Source organism: Neovison vison, chromosome 10 (genome assembly GCF_020171115.1).
Source record: "Neovison vison isolate M4711 chromosome 10, ASM_NN_V1, whole genome shotgun sequence".
In the NCBI taxonomy this organism is placed as follows: Eukaryota; Metazoa; Chordata; class Mammalia; order Carnivora; family Mustelidae; genus Neogale; species Neogale vison.
The window spans coordinates 55,167,303-55,190,420 of record NC_058100.1 but is presented as its reverse complement, the minus strand read 5'-3'; the positions used below and the strand labels follow the sequence as shown (position 1 = coordinate 55,190,420).

General features: G+C 48.1%; 1 protein-coding gene across 1 annotated transcript in view; it reads right to left on the bottom strand.

The window, feature by feature from the left end:
* Positions 1-9,589: 9,589 nt before the first annotated feature.
* The window catches only part of SEC16B (SEC16 homolog B, endoplasmic reticulum export factor), a 58,857-nt gene continuing 45,328 nt past the window's right edge, over positions 9,590-23,118 (bottom strand). Inside the window, 12 exon segments of the mRNA XM_044267349.1 lie at positions 9,590-10,032; positions 10,035-10,068; positions 10,718-10,816; positions 12,269-12,348; positions 12,475-12,577; positions 12,898-12,993; positions 13,172-13,324; positions 16,557-16,624; positions 17,462-17,749; positions 19,065-19,137; positions 20,356-20,469; positions 21,630-21,770. Coding sequence (XP_044123284.1) covers positions 9,839-10,032; positions 10,035-10,068; positions 10,718-10,816; positions 12,269-12,348; positions 12,475-12,577; positions 12,898-12,993; positions 13,172-13,324; positions 16,557-16,624; positions 17,462-17,749; positions 19,065-19,137; positions 20,356-20,469; positions 21,630-21,770 — 1,443 coding nt within the window. The 3' untranslated portion in view covers positions 9,590-9,838.

Below are 23,118 nucleotides of genomic sequence, written 5' to 3'. Positions count from 1 at the left end.
TAGGTGATTTCAGTGGACTTTTTTTTTTTTTCCAAAGGGATAGAGATGAATTAAACCAATGGTTTCAGACTTGGGGATTTCACAGAGCAATTCAAGTTCCCCTCCCCTCAACCAACCAAAAAAAAAAAAAAAAAAAAAAGTGAGGGACTCAGGAACTTTTTGTTTAGGAAAGTAAAGGTATTTTTTTCTTTTAATGCTATTGTCTGTTACCATAACTTTATAAAAGAAATGGCATTTCATTGTCAAATGGCATTTCATTGTCAAATGACATAGAAGGACTCAATCTCAGAAATCTAACAGAAAATGCACGGAGCTCTATGAAAACGCACTCCTTTGTGCCTGTTTTTCCCATTTCACTGAAGGCTGGTGAAAACTTTGCAATGCTCTGGCCACACCTGCAGCCCCATTTCTGGGAATCTCTGCCTTAAACACTCCTTAGGTCCCTGATAGCTTTCAAAGATCTCATTTGTGGCTTGACCATTTGTATGCAAATTCAAGGCCAGTCGGGCCATCTACCTTTGTTGCTCCTTAAAGCCACAGTGACAGGTAGACTGTGCCTGAAGAGGGTGGTCACTGAGGGGACATTTTTTTTCTTTCCTTTCTTGAAGTACACTTGGGGAACACACACTTTCATCCATTCCACAGTTATGGAGCACCTCCTGAATAGACCATCTAGGGTCTATTTTAGCAAATGGGGAAGCAGAGAAGAATCTTCCAGCCGTACGATACACCCGTCACGAAACGAGAGAGACAAAGTTGCTTAATGCAGCAACACAGCCCATTGCGGTGCCTGCGTCTCTCCGGGCAGAGTCAGAGATGAGGGTTTTGGGGTGTGGGGACGTGTGCACGTGCAGCACCCACCAACACTCCATTTCCATTGTGCACACCCGGTAACGCCGCTGACAGCAGGCATATCTTCAGATAAGGCAGACAATGATACATCCCACTGTTCTAATTCTGGAACCGCTATGCCACCTCATTAATATGTGAAAATGTGTTAAAAAGCTGCTGATAAACAGCTGCACAGAGGCAGAAATAGTGGCTCCCATCGCATTTGCAAGCTTTATTGGCTCTCAAACATGGCATGAGAAACGAAGCTTTGCCTGCATGTATAAACTGGGTAATTTGCTGTAATACTCCCCTTTATTGGCAGACATTTTGCCCTATCATGTCTCCCCAACCACACAGTTTCAGGACACTTCTGATTTACACGGCTCTGTTAACTGCCTCTTTCTTAGAAAGAGCTGTCGTATCGACAGGCATAGTTGTTTTAAAATTCCAATTTATCAATAAAATGGAAGATTGACTAGCTTTCATGCATTGCACAATTTCTAATAACAGAGTTTCTATTCGCCCCAAGAGCATTTGATTAAGGAATTAGGTGCAAGTTATATATAAATCAGCATGAGCCCCGAGTCAACTGAGGCCACAAGAAGTGCATTCTGCAGGCGGGAAGAGGGAAATTTTATCCCAACCCAGGTTCGGACCCGGAGTTGGCAAAGAGGCTTATCTGAAATGTTATGGCCAGAGCAGATTTTCATTTCTCACCACACTGCTCCCCAAGGTCAGGGCACAAGCCCCAATTTACCTTACCTTTGGGATGGCTCTGCTCTGTATTTCTCCAGCTACACTTCCCGCTGGAGAAAGAGTCCCAAGTGAAGCTCAATTCCAATTACCTCCTTTCTCCCCCGCCACGTCTCCCCTTTCACATGACAGATTGATGGCCTTCTCGGGTGCCTCCTGACTGCACCCGGAACACGGGATAGCAAAACTGAGCTCGCTGAATTGATTTCCACCGTGTCCCTATTTAGACCAGCCCTGTGCAGGTGATTTTCATCACTGACCTCCCCCAGCCTCCCCCTTCCCACGGAGGAATTACAGCCTGTTGGGAGACCTTCTTTCCTGGATAAATATTAAACTGCCAACTGGTAGCTGCTCTTTTCCTTCTGGGTTGGGGATTATGTATTTGTGTGATTTTTATATTGTGTTTGTTTTCTTGGCAAACGGCTCACTTCTCATTAGTGGGTGGCATGGTGGGGAGAGGAAAGATGTAACTCTAGGGGCATGTTCTGCTTGGTTAAAGGCAGATAATAAAAAGGTGGCTTTTTTTTTTAATGCATGGAGTGCAAAAGTATATAATTTAACTAAGCGCAAAAAGCCTTGGATCCTACAATTATCCAAGCAATATCCAAGCAGTGCTTGGAGCAGAGTAACTTAGAAATGGGATTTTCTTTTCAGAAGAATATAGATGAGTCTCTCGGCACCTACATCTTTCACCTAGCTCTCCTGGACCCCGTCTGCACCCCGCACCTCCTGGAAGAGTACAAAAGCAGGCTCTGGGTCGGCGTGTCCCACGTCTAGAAAATGTGAATGTTTCCTGGCAATGCCAAGATTAGGGGACCTTAGAATTGCAGATGCAAGAGGATTAAGTTAAAGCCCCTGGTATAAAATCTGACCTAATTAAGACACTACCGGGGCAAAGTATTCCAACAGCAATTACACAGGTTGTAAAGGGGGTGAAGTACCTTTTAAAACCAAGAAATGCTTGTGCCAAAATTATGCACCCCTGAGGGTCAAATGAGGAGTTGTAAATGCAGGACATCTCTCGACCTCAAGCGAGGTGGGGGGTACCTCCCTTCCATCAGCTGCCATAAAGGCTGCTTGCCTGGGGGTCTGCAGAGGGCGCTGGGATCTCTCTTCCAAACATCTATCATCTTTCCCATGGACAGCTTCTCAGAAGCTGCAATGCAAAAAGCTCTCATTTGTGCCTCTGGCCTCCTTTACAAAGCCATTCATTCATTCAGAGATTTTTTTTTTTTTTTACATTTACTATATACCAGGACCTAGCTCAGCTTCTAAAGATGCAGGGATGGATCAAATTCTAACAATAAGATGCCTCCACATAGCAACCCCTAGGCCAGAGGTCATTTGGGGATATTTTCTTACAAGCAGTTTTGAGTTTCTCATGATAGGAAATTATTCACTCAGCTCTACTTTGAATTTTGAGCCCTTATTAGGCCTAGGCATTACGCAAGGTACTGGAAATCGAAAGATGAGTAAGTTACATCGACTTGTCCCTGAGAAGTCACACGCCTAATGGAGAAAATAGACATGTGCATAAACACACAAGATAATGAGTAATGTCCCACAGCTGCAGATGGGAAACGGGAGAACTGAGATTCACCCTGGCTGAGACTGGGAACGTGGTTCAGGTGGTCCCGCTGAGCTTTGCAAAACAGGCACAACCACCTTAAACTAAGGGAACAAGAGGTAAGGGCCTTGCCTCCGGGACCAGATGGCACGGAGTCAAATCCCAGCTCCTCCAAGTACTGTGTGATCTTGAGGAAGTTACTAAACTTTCTGTGCCTCTATTTCCTCTTCCGGGAAGGGAGGTTAATAAACCCATCCCTCTGAGTTGTTTTAAAGATTAAAGAAGAGACACCAAGGGTGATGCTTGCCCAGCCCCATCGCTGGCTGTGCAATGTTACACAAGTTATTGGAACTCTGTGCTTCATTTCTACAAAATACCCACTTTATTGTATATTGAGAATTTAAAGAAAAACACATATAAACTTACACTCTTGTATCAATGCATAGCAAAAAATCCTATTATTATTGATGTTTTTATTACTACAAACACACCCCCAATGCAATAATTTTTTTAAAAAAGCTTTACCTTTTGAATTATATTTTCGTATTGAAAGGAAAAGCTCATTAGCCTGGAAATCTGAACTTTAAAGGGATTTAAGAAAATTGATCAACCTCTTTGGGCCAGAGTCTTTTCATGGATTAAATTTCCTGTTCCAGAACCTTCCCTATCACCTCCTTCCTGGGAGGTAGAATCAGGGTGCAACAGCACGTGGGACAACAACTATCCTGGGATATTCTCAGGGACAACCTCCCAACTCATCTGTGTGCTTTGGGAGCTAGTACTTGACTTTCATTTATCCCCATCCTATAGGAGGTCCTAAATAAATGTTGGTTGAATGGACGAATCGGAGGTTTTGACCAAGGAGTTTGGGGATATTGAGAAATTCAATTAACTTACTTCAAGTAGCCAGGTTGCTGGTGGAATGTGAGGCTAGAATGGAAAGTCTTCTCACTCTTGCTACAATGCCTTCCCGGAGACTACAAAGTCAGCCACTACAGCGTGTTAAATTGAGAGTGGTTGTTTCCTTTGCAAATAATTCTTTACTTTCAGGGGCTTAACATCAACTACCTGTAAATTACAAACTACTCTAGTGTATTTAAACACCGACTTAGAAAATACCAGCCTATCTGCAACTTGTAGGCAATATACCCGTTACACAAAGCATGTCCGGCTGGATCCTAACTCAAGATATTAACAGACGTGTGGTATAGGAATGGCTAACACCACATGTGGGCTGGAGGGTTGTTGCCATCTGCAGAGAAGAAGCTGAAAAATTACATTAAAAAGTCGTGACTGGGAGGCCCTGCTTTGTTCTTTAATTCATGGGTATTTATTTAAATAGCCAAAGAAATGGCAATGTACTCTGGAAGCCCAAAACTCAAATTATTTCTCCTCCAGGACAATGAGATCTCCTTGTGATCCTAAATCACGATTGTGGAACACAAGAACAGTGAAAAATGAAGTCAAAAAACAGTCAGTGATCATCTTTTACATTCCCAAATGGGCTCTTGGAACTCAGAGACAAATTTTAAAAGTCAAGATGTTTGATTTCCAAGAACCCAGTTTTCAAGAATATAAGAAATGACCTAAAATGTTCTAGCCAAATGTCTGGATTTATTGACATGGGATCTGTTACCTCCTTTTCTAGTCAGTGGGACTCTTGTGGGTATCTACATAGTATCTTCCCAATCTCTTGGGAGCAAACAGGAGTCCTGAAGAGGAAATCCAAGGCAGGGGTGTAGCCTAGGTGAGGAGATACATTGTTACATATTAGCCACCAAGTTATATAAATAGATGAAACCCTTTTGTTATTAAGGGGTATAAGATACTAAGTTCTTTGAACATGTTTTTAAATCTAAAAGTTCTTACATTAGGTAGCAATTTCTGTCTATAGGTCTGTCTCCTTCCATAGCGTATGAGTAGTTTAAGTGTCAAAACTATCTCTTTGGAGGGCACCTGTGTGACTCAGTTGGTTAAGCATGTGCCTTCAGCTCAGGTGATGATCCCAGGATTCTGGGATGGAGCCCCAGCCCCAAGTCAAGCTCCCTGCTCAGCGGGGAGTCTGCTTCTCCTTCTCCCTCTGCCCTTTTCCCAGCTTGTTCTCTCTCTAATAAATAAAGTCTTTTTAAAAAATCTTGTTGGGAAAGAAGTACAGTGCCTGAAGTATTATTCAATTAATATTTGATGAATAATGGAACAAATAAATGTACATATGTCCAGGACCAATGTGGCTAAATGCCCATATTCTGAACATTTGATTCAGACTCCCTGGATTCTGACCCCAGCTCCCTCCTTACCAGCTGTGTGCCTTCGGACAAACTGCTCAGTCTCCCTGGAGTTTCCAGAGTCCCCATGTCTAATATGTTAGACATCTACTATGTAGATACTATGTAACAGCCGGCTCGCCGAATGCATTGCACAGTACCTGACACAAAGTAAACACTCAGTATTATTACTATTATTGAATTCAGGATGTCCCACCACTGAAACTACCAGAAAATGCCAAGCATTTAGGTCATTTCATCCCTGATTCTAGTCAAGAAAGCCCCATTTCGTGAACCCTCATTTCATAAGCTGAGACGGGATTTAATGGCCTTCCAGAATGTGAGAGAGCTCTGGGCACAGGTGGTGGTAAGCAGCTGTTCCCCATCTCTGCTGAGGGCCAGCTGAGAGACTTAAAGAGCTACATGAGTGATTTGGGTATAAAGTTTTAGGAATTGCTTCCTAATGTTCGAGGGTGTGAAAGTCTAGGTTGCCTCCAGGGCAGCCGTGGAATCCCCCTCTTGAGATTCTTTTAAAAATTGGATCCTTAATCGGCTCAAAGGTGGATAAAGACCAGGAACGCACCTCACAGTCAAGTAACAAGCAGTTTGTACGGGTCAGTCCAGTGATGCTGCTGTTGACCTAGTTCCGGTGAAGAGCTATTACCTGGAGATTCATACAGAAAGGAAGAAAGTATGGAAAGCAGATTCCTCTACTTAGTGAGATTGTAATAAAGCATCTTAATATGCTGTTAATTCTCATTCAAAATAACTTCACATCTCATTAAGAAACCACTTCTGGAGGACCCTGAGAGGATGGTGCGTGGCTCAGGCGCTCACGTGGGAGCCGGCAGCGCTGGGGGCCACGTTCAGGGGCAACCTCAGGTGAGTGCCTGCCTCCTATGGTGTGCAGATCACGATGTTTGCAATTTCCAGCTCAGGGTGGCAAACAGAAGAGGGGAAAAGTCCCTTCCATTCCACTCTCTAGGAGGGGTGGGGAGGGAGTCTCAGAGAAACTCCTGTGAGTGCACAGACCCAAAATTACACACTTATTGTTCTTTGCAAGCAGAAGACTGTTTTGCATATTTCCTCTTGGGAAGAAAATATTCTGATTTTAGTGAAGAGATGGATGCAGCCTCTTGCTCTTGTCTTGGTTGCCCAGGGGAAGAGAGCAAAGAGAGAAAAAATAAAAAAATTAAAAGATTTCAGGGAAGGGGGGTGGTGAGGAGGAAGAAAAGCTTGCAGAGGCTTTGATCCTGAGCAACCTAAAGCTTGAGTTAAGGCTGAAAGGGATGGACGCCCAGGTGACTGGGAAAGCCAGGCGGGTTTGCAGTTTTACAGCCGTGTAAGGGGATTAGACAGAAGCCTGGAATGGTGATATGTGATAAAGACACATAAATGGAATTTAATGGTTTGTTCTCTTCCAAATTACTGAACATTAAGTGTAAATGTTGTCAAATAAATATTAAATCATATGTATATTGCAGGATCTCGTTTGCACATCACCACCCAGTTTAAGGAAAATGTAAGCTTCTTTGTTCCCTGTAAGTTACTCTTCCTCCAAGCTCACACCCCATTGAAGAGGGAAGAAAGGGAGGTTGCCCACTGATAACGTCTCAGGCTCTTCTCTTTCAAGCAGGGTCTCTCAGTAAAGCCTTCCCTTAGAGAATTCAGCTCAGTCTCGCTTCCCAAATGGCTCCTGGCGATGGGAAAGGAGGCCTACCTGGGATGCGGGGCAGATGGCTGGTCTGGCCCTGCCCTGCTGGCTGCCATGGGGGCCTTGAGGGACCCTGTGCCATCATTCCCTGCAGGCGTCCACATACACCAGAGGGAAGGGAGCCTGCAGCTCCGCCTCGGGCCACAGACAGCCCCAAGGCCAAGCTGCTTGGGCTCTCAAGCCACAGCGGACAGTGGCCAGGCCTGAACCAGCTTCTCTGACAGGCTGGAAGCCATCCCCCAGCTACGGATGAGGAAAGGGCCCCAAGCCCCGTGCTCTTAGACTCCCCATCCCCAGCCGCTCTGCTCCCCAAGGCTTTTGAATCCTAAAGAAGGAAACCAAGCTTCCTCAGCTGCGCTTGCTTTCACAACGGCTTCGAACCAGCCAAAGTTGCAAAAGGATCAGGAACTTGAGCAAACTCCCCACCATCGCCCTAACTAAAAAAAACTGTTAACCAACTGAGAACTCGGAGTGACTCGGGTCATCAGACCCTGCCGGACCCAGCTGAGGGCTCTTTCCCACCCAATAAACAGGGACTTGTTTGAAGCCATCACGTGCAGATTAATGGGTGCACTCTGACCTTGCAGAGCACCAGCTGTCCATCGTGAATTGGCATAAATAGCATGACCTCCTCCCTCTCTAGTGCGTAAAGCCCCCTGACTTACCCCGGAAATGTTCACTGCCATGTAGCCCTCTGCCTAGGAGGTAACTTAGCTCAGCGCTGGCTCTGGGGACACTTCAGCCACCGGATTCTCCAGAAATTATCCCAATGGGAAGAGGAAGTGAGTACACAGGCATCTGATGTTTTTGCCTTCCTGTCTGGTACTCCTCCTCTCAAGAGCTTCTTGGGCCTTCCCTTCTGCTAGTGTTCCCAGGAGCACTAAGCCATGTGACCTAGCATTGGTGGCAGAGAGGATGCAGAAAGAGAAACTAGCTTAGTAATAAAGACACCGATTGAGTAGTAGGGTTTGTTTGTTTGTTTGTTTTTTAAAGACTTATTTATTTGAGAGAGCATTTGCATGCACACACAAGCAGGGGAAGGAGCAAAGGAAGAGAATCTCAGGCAGACTCCCCACTGATCGTGGAGCCTGATGTAGGGCTCAACCTTGAGCTCATGACCTGAGCCAAAATCCAGTCGGGTGCTCAACCGACTGAACCACCAGGGGCCCCAAGAAGTAGTTCTAAATTACTGTTCCATTACCTGTATTGTGAATGAAAGATCCAGAGTTTGATTTGGTAGGCAGTGGGACAGTCTGGATTGTACTTATTAGATCGTCTGCTAATAATGTTTAAGAATATTTTATTTACTTATTTGAGAGAGTGCGAGCACAGAGGAAAAGTGAGGAGAAGCAGACGCCCCGCTGAGCAGAGAGCCTGATGTGGGTGAACCATGGATGTGCTGAGATCAAGTTGAAACTGGTTCCTCTGAAACCCACAGCTGCCACAGTACCACCACTGGGTGTCAGCGTACCAAACCAAAGGAGCAGGTTCTTTTAGGGGAAGTAAGGCAACGGCATTTACCGAAGGCCCTCTCAGTCCAAAAAAAAAAAACATTTATGCACACATTTCCTAATTTAATCTGGGAAATGAATAAACCTTTGGGGGAACAGAAAATGCAATATTCAGTTAATGGAGTGACCGATTTGAATCAGAGGCACTTTTGTCCATATTTTCTAAATTGAAAAAATAACATTAGAGTAGACTCGGAAGTTAAGAGAATCAGTCCCCAGATTCTTTGTTAACAAAGGGCTCTTTCCAACTATAGGCTCCTTATCACACAATGAAACCATTATTAGAAACACTTCAGGGGAAGAGTGTGCTCCGTGTGCTCTCTCCCTCTGCAAAAATCAGCCAGAGACAAGCATTTGCTATAAAATTATCTGGTTTAATCACTATCAACATCGGAACTGTGGTACATTAGAGTATGAAACCTGTATGTACAATTACACATAGAAAAACCGGTCTTTGTGAGGAGCAATTTTCAGCAAATCTGACAAACAGCAAGAGTCGTCCCTATTTTGGGTTTGAAAAGAGAACTGGAAATTTCCAAGATGTCCCCCTCCTCCCTAGGGCTCCAGTGACCCTCCCAACACCCATTTGCAAAGGCCTGAGGTGGGAAGGGTGGTATTAACAGTACCAGGCACTCATTCTCCCCTCTTATGGAAGGGGTGGATGTTCGGAGACATTCCCCATCAGTTATGACACTGATGTTCCATCCGTCTGCATCATTAGGTTCGGTAGTTACCATGACAATATGATGCCTACAGCAATCTAACTTGATAGCCAGATGCCAGAATGTGAAAAAATAGGACCAGCTAAGAAAGTGAGAGAAATATAATTAATCTGAGGCACATAAAAATGTGCACAAAACTAGGACCAAGAGGGAAACTGCTGAAATGTCACGGAGGAGGGACTTCTGCTGGGAAGCAGTAATCAAGTTTCAGTATATAAACTTAAACTTTGCTAACTAGAGCCGTGAATTGGTCTATAACTAAGACTGAGGAATGCGTCAATGTTAGTCACGAATATCGCTCTGGGCATCTCCCCCAAATAATTTCCTGCCGCAGAGCCCGGTGGGTTCGTCTTGATTCCAGCCAAGGGGTGCTTCTGAAGATCTGAAGCCACCATCCGAGTGCTTCCGCCCTGGCCCTCTGCCCCCTCCGGGCTGCTGCTCTACCCAGCTTCTCCATCCAACGTGGTACTTGGCCATCACTCCAAAGCTAATGTGAAGAGACTGGACTGAGCTGTGTTCTGGAACGGCCTGTCCCAGTGGAGGCAATAGGCCAGGATGAGCCTCTTGGGGGCCCCAGTAGGGTAGAGGGGCTGGAAATCGAGGAAGGAGACCAGCCTGGGACAGGTGGCCATTCTCAACATGGCTGGGTTGGATAGCGGCGCTGAGCCAGGCGATTCGGTCGGTTCAGACTAGTAGTCGTAGAGAGCTGGGAAAGAACAAAGGTCGTACAAGATTAAAGCCCCAAGCAGGCCTCCATGCAGGGCTGGCTGGTTGGACTAAGCTAGGGCATCCTGAGTCTAGAACACTCAAGCTCCATGTGGCTTCCTGCGGTGATCTTCTAATTATCTACTTTCACCCAACATCTGCACCTCTTAAATATGGCAAAAGAAATTCAGTTTTATAAAGAGGGAAGGCCAAATGGGTACATTAGAGCAATCGGTCTGGCCCCAAGTCACTGAAGATCAGGGAATTTAGTTTCTCTCAAAAGTTTGCAGTGATCCCCCAGCCCCAGGACGGAGTGATGGTATTTCCCCACCACGGGTACCAACACCTATGTATCTCTCAAAGTCTCAAGACCTGTGAAAGGTCAAGAGTGGTATTAATAATAGTGACACTTGACCGAGACTTTTCCATGCGTGAGGCCCTTCACACACATGCTCCCATTTAACCCTCACATCTACCCTGCGAGGTGGCTACTAGTAACCCCACTTTACAGATGCAGAAACTGAGTCTTACAGAGGGTAAGTCATTGTGCAAGAACCCACACACAGTAAATGGCAGACTAGGATTATAAACCTGAATTGCCTTCATCCAAAATCTGTGCTCCTACGCCCTCTCCCTCAGGACTCCCTTACCTGAGGGACCTGAGATGGGTTGTAGAGAGGAACACTCCCTCTCAAGGGGGTTGGGGGAAGCAGAACACCAGGGTTGAAGTAAAGCTCAGAGGGAATAGCCTGTGAGGGAAAATAACAGAAAATCCTATCAGTCACTGCTTCTGCTTCCAGAACATCAAGGGTTTCCCTTGAGTGTCCGCTTTGGTCAAGAGCTGCAGATGAAAAGGGTTTCTTGATAGACCTCGGGGAAGTCAAGCAAACAAACATGATTCAAGTGGGCACGGCCAACCCCTGGGTCTGGGGTGACAAATGCAGAGGCTCGGGGGCAGCTGTACCTGGAGCACGTGAGAAGAAAAAGCCACAGTCAATTATCTTGATAGCATCATAAAAAGGAATATCATATTATCTGAAAGCCTAAGACTGAGGAATGCGTCAATGTGAGTCACGAATATCGCTCTGGGCATCTCCTGCAAATAATTTCCTGCCGCAAAGCCCGGTGGGTTCGTCTTGATTCCAGCCAAGGGGTGCTTCTGAAGATCTGAAGCCACCATCCGAGTGGGCTACAAGTGTGCACACTACAAGTGTGCGCTAACCCAACCACAAGAAAATAAAAATGTTTTCCCAGCAATCGGCATGAAAGCCATCCATACCGCGTGGACGATTCATCAAGAACTTTTTACAGCCCTTGCCAAGGTCACCAACAAACTCCGGGCAAGGGCAAGAGGCCGTGCTCTAGACTTCACCTAAGGAAGTCATTATGGGCTACATCTTGTCCCCTTGAAACTTCCTGTGTGGAAATTCTAACCCCCAGTATTTCAAAATGCATTTGGAGGGAGTGTCTTTCAAAAAGTGATTAAGCAGGTGCCTGGCATGTGACTCTTGATCTCAGGGTTGTAAGTTCAAGTCCCATGTTGGGTGCAAAGATTACTTAAAAAGAAAATCTTAAAAATTAGAAAAACAGGGGCGCCTGGGTGGCTCAGTGGGTTAAAGCCTCTGCCTTCAGCTCAGGTCATGATCCCGGGGTCCTGGGATCGAGCTCCACATCAGGCTCTCTGCTCAGTGGGGAGTCTACTTCCTCTTCTCTCTCTGCCTGACTCTCTGCCTACTTGTGATCTCTGTCAAATAAATAAATAAAATCTTTAAAAAAAAAAAAGAACAAAAAAATCATTAAAAAAATTTTAAAAACAGAGAGGTAACTAATGTAAGATGGAGGTCATTAGGGCAGGCCCTAAGTCAGTAAGACTGGTGTCCTTACAAGAAGGCGAAGTGAGGACACAGACGCACACAGAGGAAGACCATGTGAAAACCATGGCCATCTACGAGCCAAGGAAAGAGGCCTCAGGAGAAAACAGCACTGCCAACACCCTGCCTCAGACCTGCAGCCTCCAGAGCTGTGAGGAAATCACTTTGTGTGAGCTGCGGTCTGTGACATTTTGTCCTGGTGGCCCTAGCAGACTACAACAGAAGCTTTCTGCCCTCACGGGATGGCAGCTCCAGCCCACACTGAATGTTCAGTCCTCGCACACACAGGCGTCTGGTGGGGCCCGAAGCTTCAACCTATCGGCTGCTCACCTCAGGCCCAGACAGGCCTCCAGTCCCAGTACCCTCGGCGGTTCCCCCACTGGACACCGATCCTTGGACTTCGCCCTCACCTAGAAAGCAATGAGTCAGAGCTATTTCCCCTGCTCAGGGGTGAGGAGGCCCCACACCCAGAAGGTACCCTCAAGGCCTGAGGAGCAGAGAGCCCACAGACCCAAAGGACAGGAGGTTGGTAGTACCTGTGGCTCCTGATAAGGTGCCCGGCAGAGACGGGGGCTCTGGGAGAGAGGTCAGTGTGAAGCCAGGGCCAGCCTCAGGCGGAGAAGATGCTCTGGAGGTCTCCTGCGTCGTGGAGAAAGACAGGCAGTGTTGGGGGTACTGGTTGTTAACAAATTCATGCCCACAATAGCGGCCTCGACCTGTGACCTGCTGCTCACCCCAAAACTCCACTTGCCACCCCAAAACTCTGTGCCACTCCTCTGCTCTAGAATCAAACAACTACTGGCACCCTAAAGTGAATATTCTTCATCCTAATTTTTAAGACCCGATTGGCCTTTGCCCATTACCAGCTGCCAACTACAGGCCTTAGAGGTTCTGAGGAAACTTCCTCCAGTCGGCCCATGGGAGAAGAAGGGTCCTTGCCCTTAGGCCCTCACACTTACCTCAGAGTCGGGACTGTCTGATGAGTCTTCCCCAGAGAGGGATGCGCTGTTCGTGGGCTTCGAGCGAAACCAGCTGAACCAGCCAAACCCGGAGCTCTGGAAGGGAAAGGAGGAAACACAGGAGCTACAGGCGTGCTTCTCCCACCGACTAGGAGACAGGCCCACCCCAGTAGGCTGGCGGGGAGTCGGAGGCCCAGCCAAAGCCCGGGTTCGCAAGCCTGCCCTCCACACCATTTGGGAAGGTGAACGGTGGCCACGGAACAAGACCCTCCACCTTCGTGTTCTCTTTCGTGTCTCCTGGCTTTTCTTTCTGTGCCGGACTTTGGGAAGGTTTATCATCTGCCTCATCCGAGGACTCCTCCTCATCCTCCTTGACTGAAACAGTGGAACTCACGGAATTATTTCGTGATCTGGGAATCGCTGGCACCTGGAATTAACATAAGAACAAACATTTTTATGGCACTTGACAGGTCGTGAGGGCAAATCGCCTGTTCTCCCTCAGCAACCCCACTTGGTAAATCCGTGGAACAGCCTTACAGGCCCACAGGTTACTGATGAGGAAATCGGGCTTAGCTAGGAGAAATGATTTGCGGGAGGCCACAGGACAAGGCCAGAGCCCAACCCCACCCTCCTGCTATCCCCTAATCCTCTCTAGGTTTCCGGTTGCTGTGCTCACCCCTCCCAACATCAGAGTTCCAGAACTAGGTCGAGGCCTGGAACAGAGCATGTGGAAGTGCACCGGTGGAGAGGAAGAGGGACAGGACACACCCCACGGGTACCCACACACCCAGAAGGACAGAGACCAACCCTCACTCACTAGAAGACTTGCTCAAGACCAACTGTGAACAAATGCAGCAGAGGAAAGCATGTGCCCATGGGCCCGTGGGCCCTTATATTTGTGTGCATGGCATAAAATTCTCCAATTTAACCATTTTTAAGCGTACAATTCAGTAGCATCAGTAACTTCACAATGTTGTATAACCACCGCCAATAATCCATTTCCAAAACATTTCATTAACCTCAACAGAAACTCTGTGCCCTGTAGACACTAATGACACTAATGCCTCATTTCCCCTCCCCCCAAGCCCCTAGTCACCTCTAATTTTTTTGTTCATGAATTTGCCTCTCCTAGGTACCTCATATAAGCAGAATCACACAGTATTTGTCCTTTTTTGTTATAGTCACATTTTATATTCCAAAAAGCATAATTGGTACACTTTTGGAAAATAGTTTGGCAAATCTAGAAAAATCTTCAATTCTTATTGTGGGTACAGCATTTACTAGGTAGTAAACACTAAGCACTTTCATACAGTGATTTGTTTAATCCTCTAAAGTGTCCTGTGAGGTAGGCTATTATCATCCCATTTTACATACGAGGAAACGAAGACACAGAAGGATTAGGCAACTTGTCTAAGGCCACACAGCTAGTAGTTGGCAGAGCAAGGATTCAAGCCCCAGCAGTCTGACTTTCCTTCTGGGCATTTCTCCCCATTGAGTAATTCAAGAAATAGACAAGGCTTGCACATCTGTCACTAGAATGTCCACCACTGTATTTTATATGTGAGGGGAAGGGAAGGGAACTCAGAGAGAGGAGGAAAGAGAGAAAAGGAAGAGAGACACTCATGAAATATTTAGCAATGTGCGAAACCTAGTGCCCCTTGCCATGGCCCCCAGAGCCCTGTGTGATCCAGGCCCTATTGCTCTGGCCTCAATTCTCAGCCCACTGCTCCCCAGTTTCTACCCACAGTAGGTCCCTTGTTCTTTCTTCACGGCACCAAATCAGCCAAGTTTCAGGGCCTGTGTTCTCACTATTCCCTCTGCCTTGAACGCTGGTTCCCCAGATACTTACCTGACTTTTATCTGCCCCCCTATTCTGACTTCTGCTCAAGACCTCCCCAGAGGGCTCCCCTACCCCGGCCACTCCATCTAGAGTAAAATCCCTCATGCACACAGTTGTTAAGTCACCTCCACTAAACAGAAACACAGGAGGGTAAGTTCCCTGTGTACCCCCAGCACAGTCACAGGGGAGCTTGGGATCTGTGAATGAATGAATGAATGAGGGAATGAATGAATGAATGAATGAATGAACAGATGATGGTGCTTTCACACGATGGACTTTATCATACCAATATTGAGCATCATTAATGGGGGCACCTGAGTGGCTCAGTTGGTGAGGCATCTGACTCTGGCTTCTGCTTAGGTGGTGATCTCACATCTGTGAGAAAGAGCCCCATGCACGGCTCCACACTGAGCAAAGAGTCGGCTTAAGGTTCTCTTTGCCCCTCCCCCACCCTGTAAGCTCGCTCATGTTCTCTCTCTCAAATAAACAAATCTTTAAAACTAAAATAAAATAATTAATTTTTAAAATTTTTTTAAAAATAAAATAGGGGCGCCTGGGTGACTCAGTCGGTTAAGTGTCGGCCTCGGCTCGGGTTGTGATCCCGGAGCCCTGGGATTGAGTCCCACACTGGGCTCCCTGCTTTGTGGGGACTCTGCTTCTCCTTCTTCCTCTACTCCTCCCCCACCCCACTCAAGCTCATGCGCTCTCTCTCTCAAATAATAAAATAAATTTTAAAAATAAATGACAATAAAATAATAAAAATAAAAATCACTTATGAATGACATAGAAAACCTCATTTTATAGTATTAAATGGGAAATAAAGTTTTATTTATATACACATTTAGAAACACAGGAGTGATATTTGGTTGATAATTTATGCTACTTTTTCTTTATTTTTCGAATTTTCTATAACAATAATGGACTATTTTTTCAGTCAGAAAAAAAATAAGGAAAGCATAAAAGTTTTTTAAGTCCTGCAGCTCCATCACTACGTGAGACATTTATATGATGTAACCACTATTTATGTGATCAAATTTATACAGTGAAACTGTCCAGCCAGGCAAAGCTGAAGTACACCTCAAATACCCATTGTTGGGGGAGGGGTATGTTCTTGGGACAGCCAGCTAGCACGGCCAGGTGGGGAGGGCCACCTCCAAGACCTTCCAGCCTAACTGAGGAGAAAGGACCCAGCTGCCATAGATTCTTCTTGGGGAAAAAGTGAGGTAAAAAAATTTACAGGGGCACCTGTGTGGCTCAAGTGGGTTAAAGCCTCTGCCTTTGGCGCAGGTCATGATCCCAGGGGCGCAGGTCATGATCCCAGGGTCCTGGAATCGAGCCCCACATCGGGCTCTCTGCTCAACAGGGAGCCTGCTTCCTCCTCTCTCTCTCTCTCTGCCTACCTCTCTGCGTACTTGTGATCTCTGTCTGTCAAATAAATAAATAAAAACTTCTAAAAAAAAATTACAAAAAAGAAATAAGCACCAAGGGTCCCCCAGGACAGGGCAAGACGTGGTGAGCCTTTGGTGCAGCAGGTGAGGAGAGGGTGTGAGAGATCTCTGAGGCCAGAACGAAACTCAGCCCTGCCACCCCTTCCCCCATGGACACGGGTTGGTGGACTGAACATAAACAAGAACGTGGCCCTCCTCCCTACCCCTAGGATTAGGGATAGAAAGAAATAAGAAAACACACTATAGTGTGGAAAGCAGAGAGGGTGCCAGGCAGGGGAAGGAGTTTGCACGTGGCTGAGAAATCTGGGCCACTGGAATCCACCTGAAGCATTAGTGTAGACCTCAGCATCTGCTGTGCTGTGCCCTCTCACCTGAGGCTCAGAAACAACCTTTTGACCGTCGGGATGCTGGAAACTTCCTTGAGACACCGTGCTCTCTCCTATGGCACAAAACACAAACAAACATTGTGATTTGAACTTGTGCTTTTCCCATCTAACCTGAAGAAGGAACGGGACACGGTCTGCTTTTCTACCAGCTGCAGGTCCAAGCCCATGGCCCCAAGTGAGCCACTGTAAGTGTGAAATCCACCTACAAAACCCTCTCCGTTCCAGCCACCCCAAGGCATGCTGGTCACCTGAACTCTACTCTGAACCAAGCCATTCCTTAGGAATCCCAGAAACCAGGGCCACATGCACTTGGATCACAGGGATCCTCCTGAGCCTCCTGTCTAGGACAGGACAATATCTTCGCAGGTCAAAGATCTAATCCTGCCGTTTGGTGGTCAGCTCTCCCCCGGTGTCACTTAGCACTGCTCAGCACACTCCACCCCTCTGTCTCCCATCACTGCCACCCTTGGGAGCAGGACGGAAGAGTAGGTCTGTTCTAGCGAACCCCAACAGTAAGCTCTTGGGTGCAAGATGACAGAGCTCGAGGCACAGATGGCATTTCCCTCCTTCCTCCACCCTGCAGCCTCTCTCTTAGAAACTATGCATCCAAGAGGAAGGCAGGAGGAACTGGGGTTGGCCTCATTCTGCTTGCCCCAGCGGAGAGGCAGATTGCAAAGGAAGGAAGCAGAGTGCCCCACCCCCACCAGAGGCATGCAAAGTATCAATCCCAAGGCTGCCCCATAGTAGTGGGTCCTCAGTCAGATGTACACCCACCATTCAGGGCTTTATGGGCTCTGATCCCACCACCTCCTCCCTCTCCCACTTCCTCCCCTTCGAAACTCAGGGAGGAAGAGATCCTCAGGAGGATCCCTGTGATCCCCAGGTCTTACCAAGGGGGGGGTGGATCTGCTGGGTTTCCTCCCAGGCTCCTCCTCCAGGAGTCCCTGTCAGTGCCAGGCTGCCACCAGTCCCAGGAACTGAGTAAAGAGGCACTGGGCCCCCCATCTGCCCCACACTTCCTCCTGCTGGGTGGGAGCTGAGCTGGTGGGGAAAGGCCGGCTGCTGAGGGCTGGGCTGGCCCGGGCCCATCTGCTCCAGGCTTGGCCACAAGGCTGGGCGAGCACCAAGGGTTCCTGAGTTGCTCTGACGTCCCGAGAGATCATGGTAGAAAGTGCTTTCTAAGGACATAGGGCAAAGAGGAAGGGCTGAGTACTGAAATATAGCATCAGAATGGACCGATCACACCAGGACCGTTCCTGCCCACATCCTCCTTGGAAAGAAGACACAGAGACAGGCCGCTGGAGGTGGCTGCCGCTAACATGATGACAGGCCCAACCCAGCAGTGGTTGTCACACCTCTCACTGCTTATGACTTGGAGTCGACAAAATGATTTCCCTCACCGCCGTGTACGATCCCTGAGCCTTACATGAGTGCATTAGTTCACTGGGAGGATAGAAATGACCACTTTACTTCATGCCGTACTGTTTTATTTTGGATAAACTTTCCCCTTTAATGATTTCCTCATGGACCTGGGTGTTTGAAACGTGGGCAGTTGATGGTTAAAATACAAATGAGACCACAGACATGATGGCTCTGCTTTTAAAGAATCAGAGCATCGGCCCTGGAAATGAGTGTGGTGGTCTTCCTTCCGGCTCTGCCATTTTGCCGATGGATGGACCGCCGTGTGGACGTGTGCTGTGATGGGCCCAAGGTCATGGTGCTGGTGGGGCTGCTGACCCCCATGCTCAACTGGGTGAAAAGAGACACGGCTGCTTCCTGGCAGAAGCGGCATTCGGAAACACCCAGCCTGACTCCCCTCCGGTCCTTGACCTTCACAGGTCCCGTGACACAATGGCAAAGCCCGGACACAGCAACCAAAGCCGGCGTGCCTTGCCTTCCCCCTGCTTATCCGTAAAGGGTGTGCTAAAGGGTGGGAAACGGCTAGAATCAGAGATGAAGCCCTGCCCTGACCCCACTGTGGAGGAAAGGGCATAGAACCAACTGGGGGAAATACTTTCCGCCCAACCCAGCACCCAGAGGCAGCCTGAGGGGGAAGGAGAGATGTGTTGATGGAAGGTCATCACATGTGTGACGTCACACATGTTTGAATGCTCAAACCCAAAATGGATAGCTCAAAAAGATCTCCCTATGTCCCCAACATCCACAGGAAGTATGGACAACCCATCATCTCTGGCTTCCTCTCTGGGGAGAAGCTAGAAAAGGCTGGTGAAACCATGAGATCACGACACAGAATAATGAGTATTAAAACCTGAATGGAGGGCAGAAACTCTCACAACGCGGGAACTGAGCAAAGTGGGGATGCCCGTGGCCACCTGGAGCGGTGGGGAGAAGGTGCCTGGACCGATGCGTCAGGCTTACACTGGAGAGGAAGTGCTCCAGGAAGGGCAAGGCAAGCATTTCCCAAGTTCCACCTCTCGTATGATCAGGCGCTGAGGATCAGCCCTCGCACACTCGGGCCATTGGCGTGGGTACCTGGTGTTCCTCTGGCTCCTGAGGCATCTGAGTGAGCAGAATGGAGATCCCCACTGTCTGCTGCTACCTTGTGCTAGTGAAAGAAAGTAAAAATCTTCTTAAGCCACACAAACAAAAGCAAGAATAGGGAACAACAGTTTAAAAATTGAGTCGGGGAAAAAAAAAAAAAAATTGAGTCGGGGCACCTGGGTGGCTCAGTGGGTTAAGCCGCTGCCTTTGGCTCAGGTCATGATCCCAGGGTCCTGGGATCAAGTCCCGCATCGGGCTCTCTGCTGAGCGAAGAGCCTGCTTTCCTCTCTCTCTCTCTCTCTCTCTCTCTCTGCCTGCCTCTCTGCCTACTTGTGATCTCTGTCTGTCAAATAAATAAATAAATAATCTTAAAAATAAAAAAATAAAAAAAATAAAAATTGAGTTGGGGCACCTGGGTGGCTCAGTGGGTTAAGCCTCTGCCTTCAGCCTGGGTCATAATATCAGGGTCCTAGGATCGAGCTACATGTCCCCCACTCATCAAGGAGCCAGCTTCTGCCCCTCGCCCCATTCTCTTTCTCTCAAATAAGTAAATTAAATCTTTAAAAATAAATTAAAATTCTAAAAAATAGAAATTAAGTCAAAAAGAAATTTCAGACGGAGTGACAAGGTAGGGGAACCTCGCCTGAATGCCAAGGGCTGGCAGGAGAGGCACAAGACATCCACTGTCTCCCCGAGGAAGGGACTAACCGTCGGTGCCAGGGTCCCTTGTGCGCAACACATGGAGGGAGTCAGAGCCGCGTGTGCCTTGAAAAATCTACCCTGTCCTGTCTTCCAAAACAGTGGAAGAAAGAGAAGGGAGGCAGCCCCGTTCCAATTATGTTACAATTACTGCCAGCAGCTTTTGCACTTGTCAGAACAAAAAGGAAAGGCCTGGAAATCTTTCAAGCAATTGCCCTACATTACATGAAAGTGACACGGGTCCACTATGATCCGTTGTTCCTAACAGAGAGATGAAAGCTTTAATGGTCATAAAATGTATCTTCTAGGACTGCAGAGAAGGGTGGCAAGGGGGATCGGCAAGAGGGCCCCAGGTCTCACAGGCAGACACAGGAAAACATTTCCGCCAGAGAGAGACAGAGGCAGCAGCTGGGAGGCTGAGCACCGCCCCTGCTTGGGTCCACCTGGGCCTCGTGGGAGCTGGGAGACTTCGTGGCCCTCCACGGGGTCGGGGATTTGCCAAGGTCAGTGCCTGCCTACTCGGCGCTGGGGAGCAAAGGGAGAAACAGGTCTCAATGCCTGGTCCGGCCCCAGCCTCACTCACCAGCAGCTCCTCACGCCGCCTGCGAAGGGGCACCAGCCAGGCTGGCTCCGGGTCCCTGTCTCCACGGCGTCTCTCTACAACCAAGGGATCGGACAGCTTCAGTCTCTCTGCTAGCTGTGCCAGGTTTCCAGCCGGGTCAGGGGTGGACATAAGAGACAGGAAAGGAGAAACAGAGACACAATGGTGAACGAGGCAGTAAGGGAACAGGAGAAAGACCTCCTTCGCTCCCTTGCAAATTAGATTACAAAGAATAATTGAGAGGTAGCAAATTCAGCAGGTACCTTTCCGAAATTGCAGCATAATAAACAATTAACCCATCTGGGTGTTAGATCCTCCGTAAGACATAAGAAGAAAGTGTTACCCAGCTCTGCACCCGTGCAAGGCTGCGTGCTCTAGCGAGGCTTCCCGAACTTCAAACTTCGGTGCTCTGGGCAACCGCCTGGACTGTTGCCAAAATGCTAATTCTGATTCGGGAATTCTGGGTGGGACCTGAGATTCTGCATGTCTGACCAGCTTCCCAATAACGCTCATGCTGCTGGTCAAGGGACTACTATGTCTTGCAAGATTCAGAAGCCCCCAAACTTCTCACCTTCCCCACTCCTGGTCCCTAAGCTCGCCATAACCGCCGGCCTGTCGGCAGACACCAGGAGTAGGGAGCTCGGCACTTGAGGTGGGTCTCTCGCGATAGGAGCCAACACTCGGGCTTCACGTAAAGCAAAGCAAAAGTTGACAGTGGGTTGCCGTCCTCTCCAGCTAATGGATTTTTCTTCCGTTAATTGGAACAACTATTGGCCTGATTGTTTTCTTCTCCAGGAACTAAGTTGATTTGTTTTTGTTTTCTTTTTTTAACATATCCCACATGTGATAAAATATTCCATGCATTTAAAAGCATTTTAATAAGGATCATTTCCCATTTTAATCACTAAAATATATTTTCCAAGTCCAGCGTTTATAATTAGAACGGTTCATCGCAACGTGCAGTTTCGCTGTCCCAGAAAAGCAGTTGCAAGACTAAGTTTCTGGCAGAGCACACGCCTGGCTTCCCACCTCCCGATCCCAGCACCCTCCACCCTCTGCCTGTTTCTTTGTGGGGTGTCAGGACTGGGCTTATCGCGCCTGGGCATGCATACGAGGTCAAAGACAGCCCGTATGGCAAGGGCTCCAATTTTCCAGCATGTTCAAAGGAGATGGGATGCAGAATCGAAGTTCTTCACAACAGCTTTCTCTGAACACCGAAGATAAAACACCTACAGAGAACCCTTTGAGAACCTCACCTTGATGAGTTCCCCTAATAGCACAGGGTGATTGCTGTCTTCCTGGCTAAGGAGGGCTGTGCCGATGGCTTCGCAGTAATGCAAGGCCTGGGACGCAAGGCCGTAATCTGCCAGCCGGGAAGCATAAAGGAGCTTATACACCTGTGAAGAGGAGCAGAGCCAGTGACCACGAGTCCATCCAGGCAGGCACAGAAGGAGAAGAATGTAGATAGGACTTCCTGGAAGGCAGCTGACTGCCAGCTTCCACTAACTCTGGCATCCAAGTCTCAAGGAGGGCCTCCTGCCCATTTAGGGCATTCTATTTGGGTATGGGCACAATTTCAAATCCAGCCTGCCGGTCCTGCGTCGTGGAGAGAGGGACGGGAGTCACCACCAGCTCAGTGTCCGTAGACTGAGTCACCATCGAAAAGCACCAGACGACTTACTTCTTATCAGGAAACCCTCCCACCTGGAAAGCCTGGTGTAGGTGGGGCAGAGGACCAGGCACCAGGGGGGGACACAGAAAGGAAAAAGAAAAGACTCTGACACAGAGCAGGCCGGTATTCACAGAAGCATGAGATGCAGAGCAGGATGGAGCGTTAGGGTTTGGGAATCAGACAGATCCAAGGTCAAATTCCAGCTCCACACTGGGCGTGCCACCTTGGGTTGGTTACTCCACCCCCCCCCCCGTGCCTCAGTTTCCTCACCATAATATGGGGATAATAATACTATTCACCCCTTGGATGTTGTAAAGATTAGATAATCCATGCAAAGGTCTTAGAACAAACGGTACCCAAGGGGTGGGAGCCAAGAGCACGTAAGTCCTCTGAGCGTCAGTTTCCTCTCTTGGGAAAGGAGGTCATCATGCCCACCTCAGGGGATGAGATATAACACTCTGAGACACAAAGGCGCTGTGCCCGCACCTAGAGCACACGCACTAAAACCAGCTAGTCCCCTTACGCTCAGCCCACAGGAGACTGCAAGGGGATGACCCAAGAAGGGAGAGAGATGAAAGGACTATTCTCGAAGGAGCTGGTCCGGCACAGCTTTGCCAGGGAAGGAGAGTCTGGTAAAACTCTGAAAGAAGACACTAACGGGGTCACTTCCCTTCTTATAACGAATTCACTTGTTTTCAAGGTTTGGATTTGTGCTTTGTGTTGTGGTGTGTGTGTGTGTGTGTGTCCAGGTGCACTCTGGGGACAGGCACTGAAGGAGTCTTCATGAATGTGAGGTGTCAACAGGGCGTCCAGCAGAGAAGTTAAGAGAAGAGAGGCAAACCCACAGCGTGCACACCACTTGCACAGCCAAAACCCCAAGAGAAAGAAGGGCAGGTGAGGACTGGGGTTACAGCTGGGAGGAACTTTCCAAGCTCGAAGACAGGGGTCCAAAAGAGATGGCAGCAGCAGGTCAGATGGAGGGAGCAGACCGGGCGGTCGCTGGGCTGGGCCCCCATACTCCCACCTCTGGCAGGATGGCCAAGGAGCAGAGGAGAAGGGAGAGCTGTTTGGGG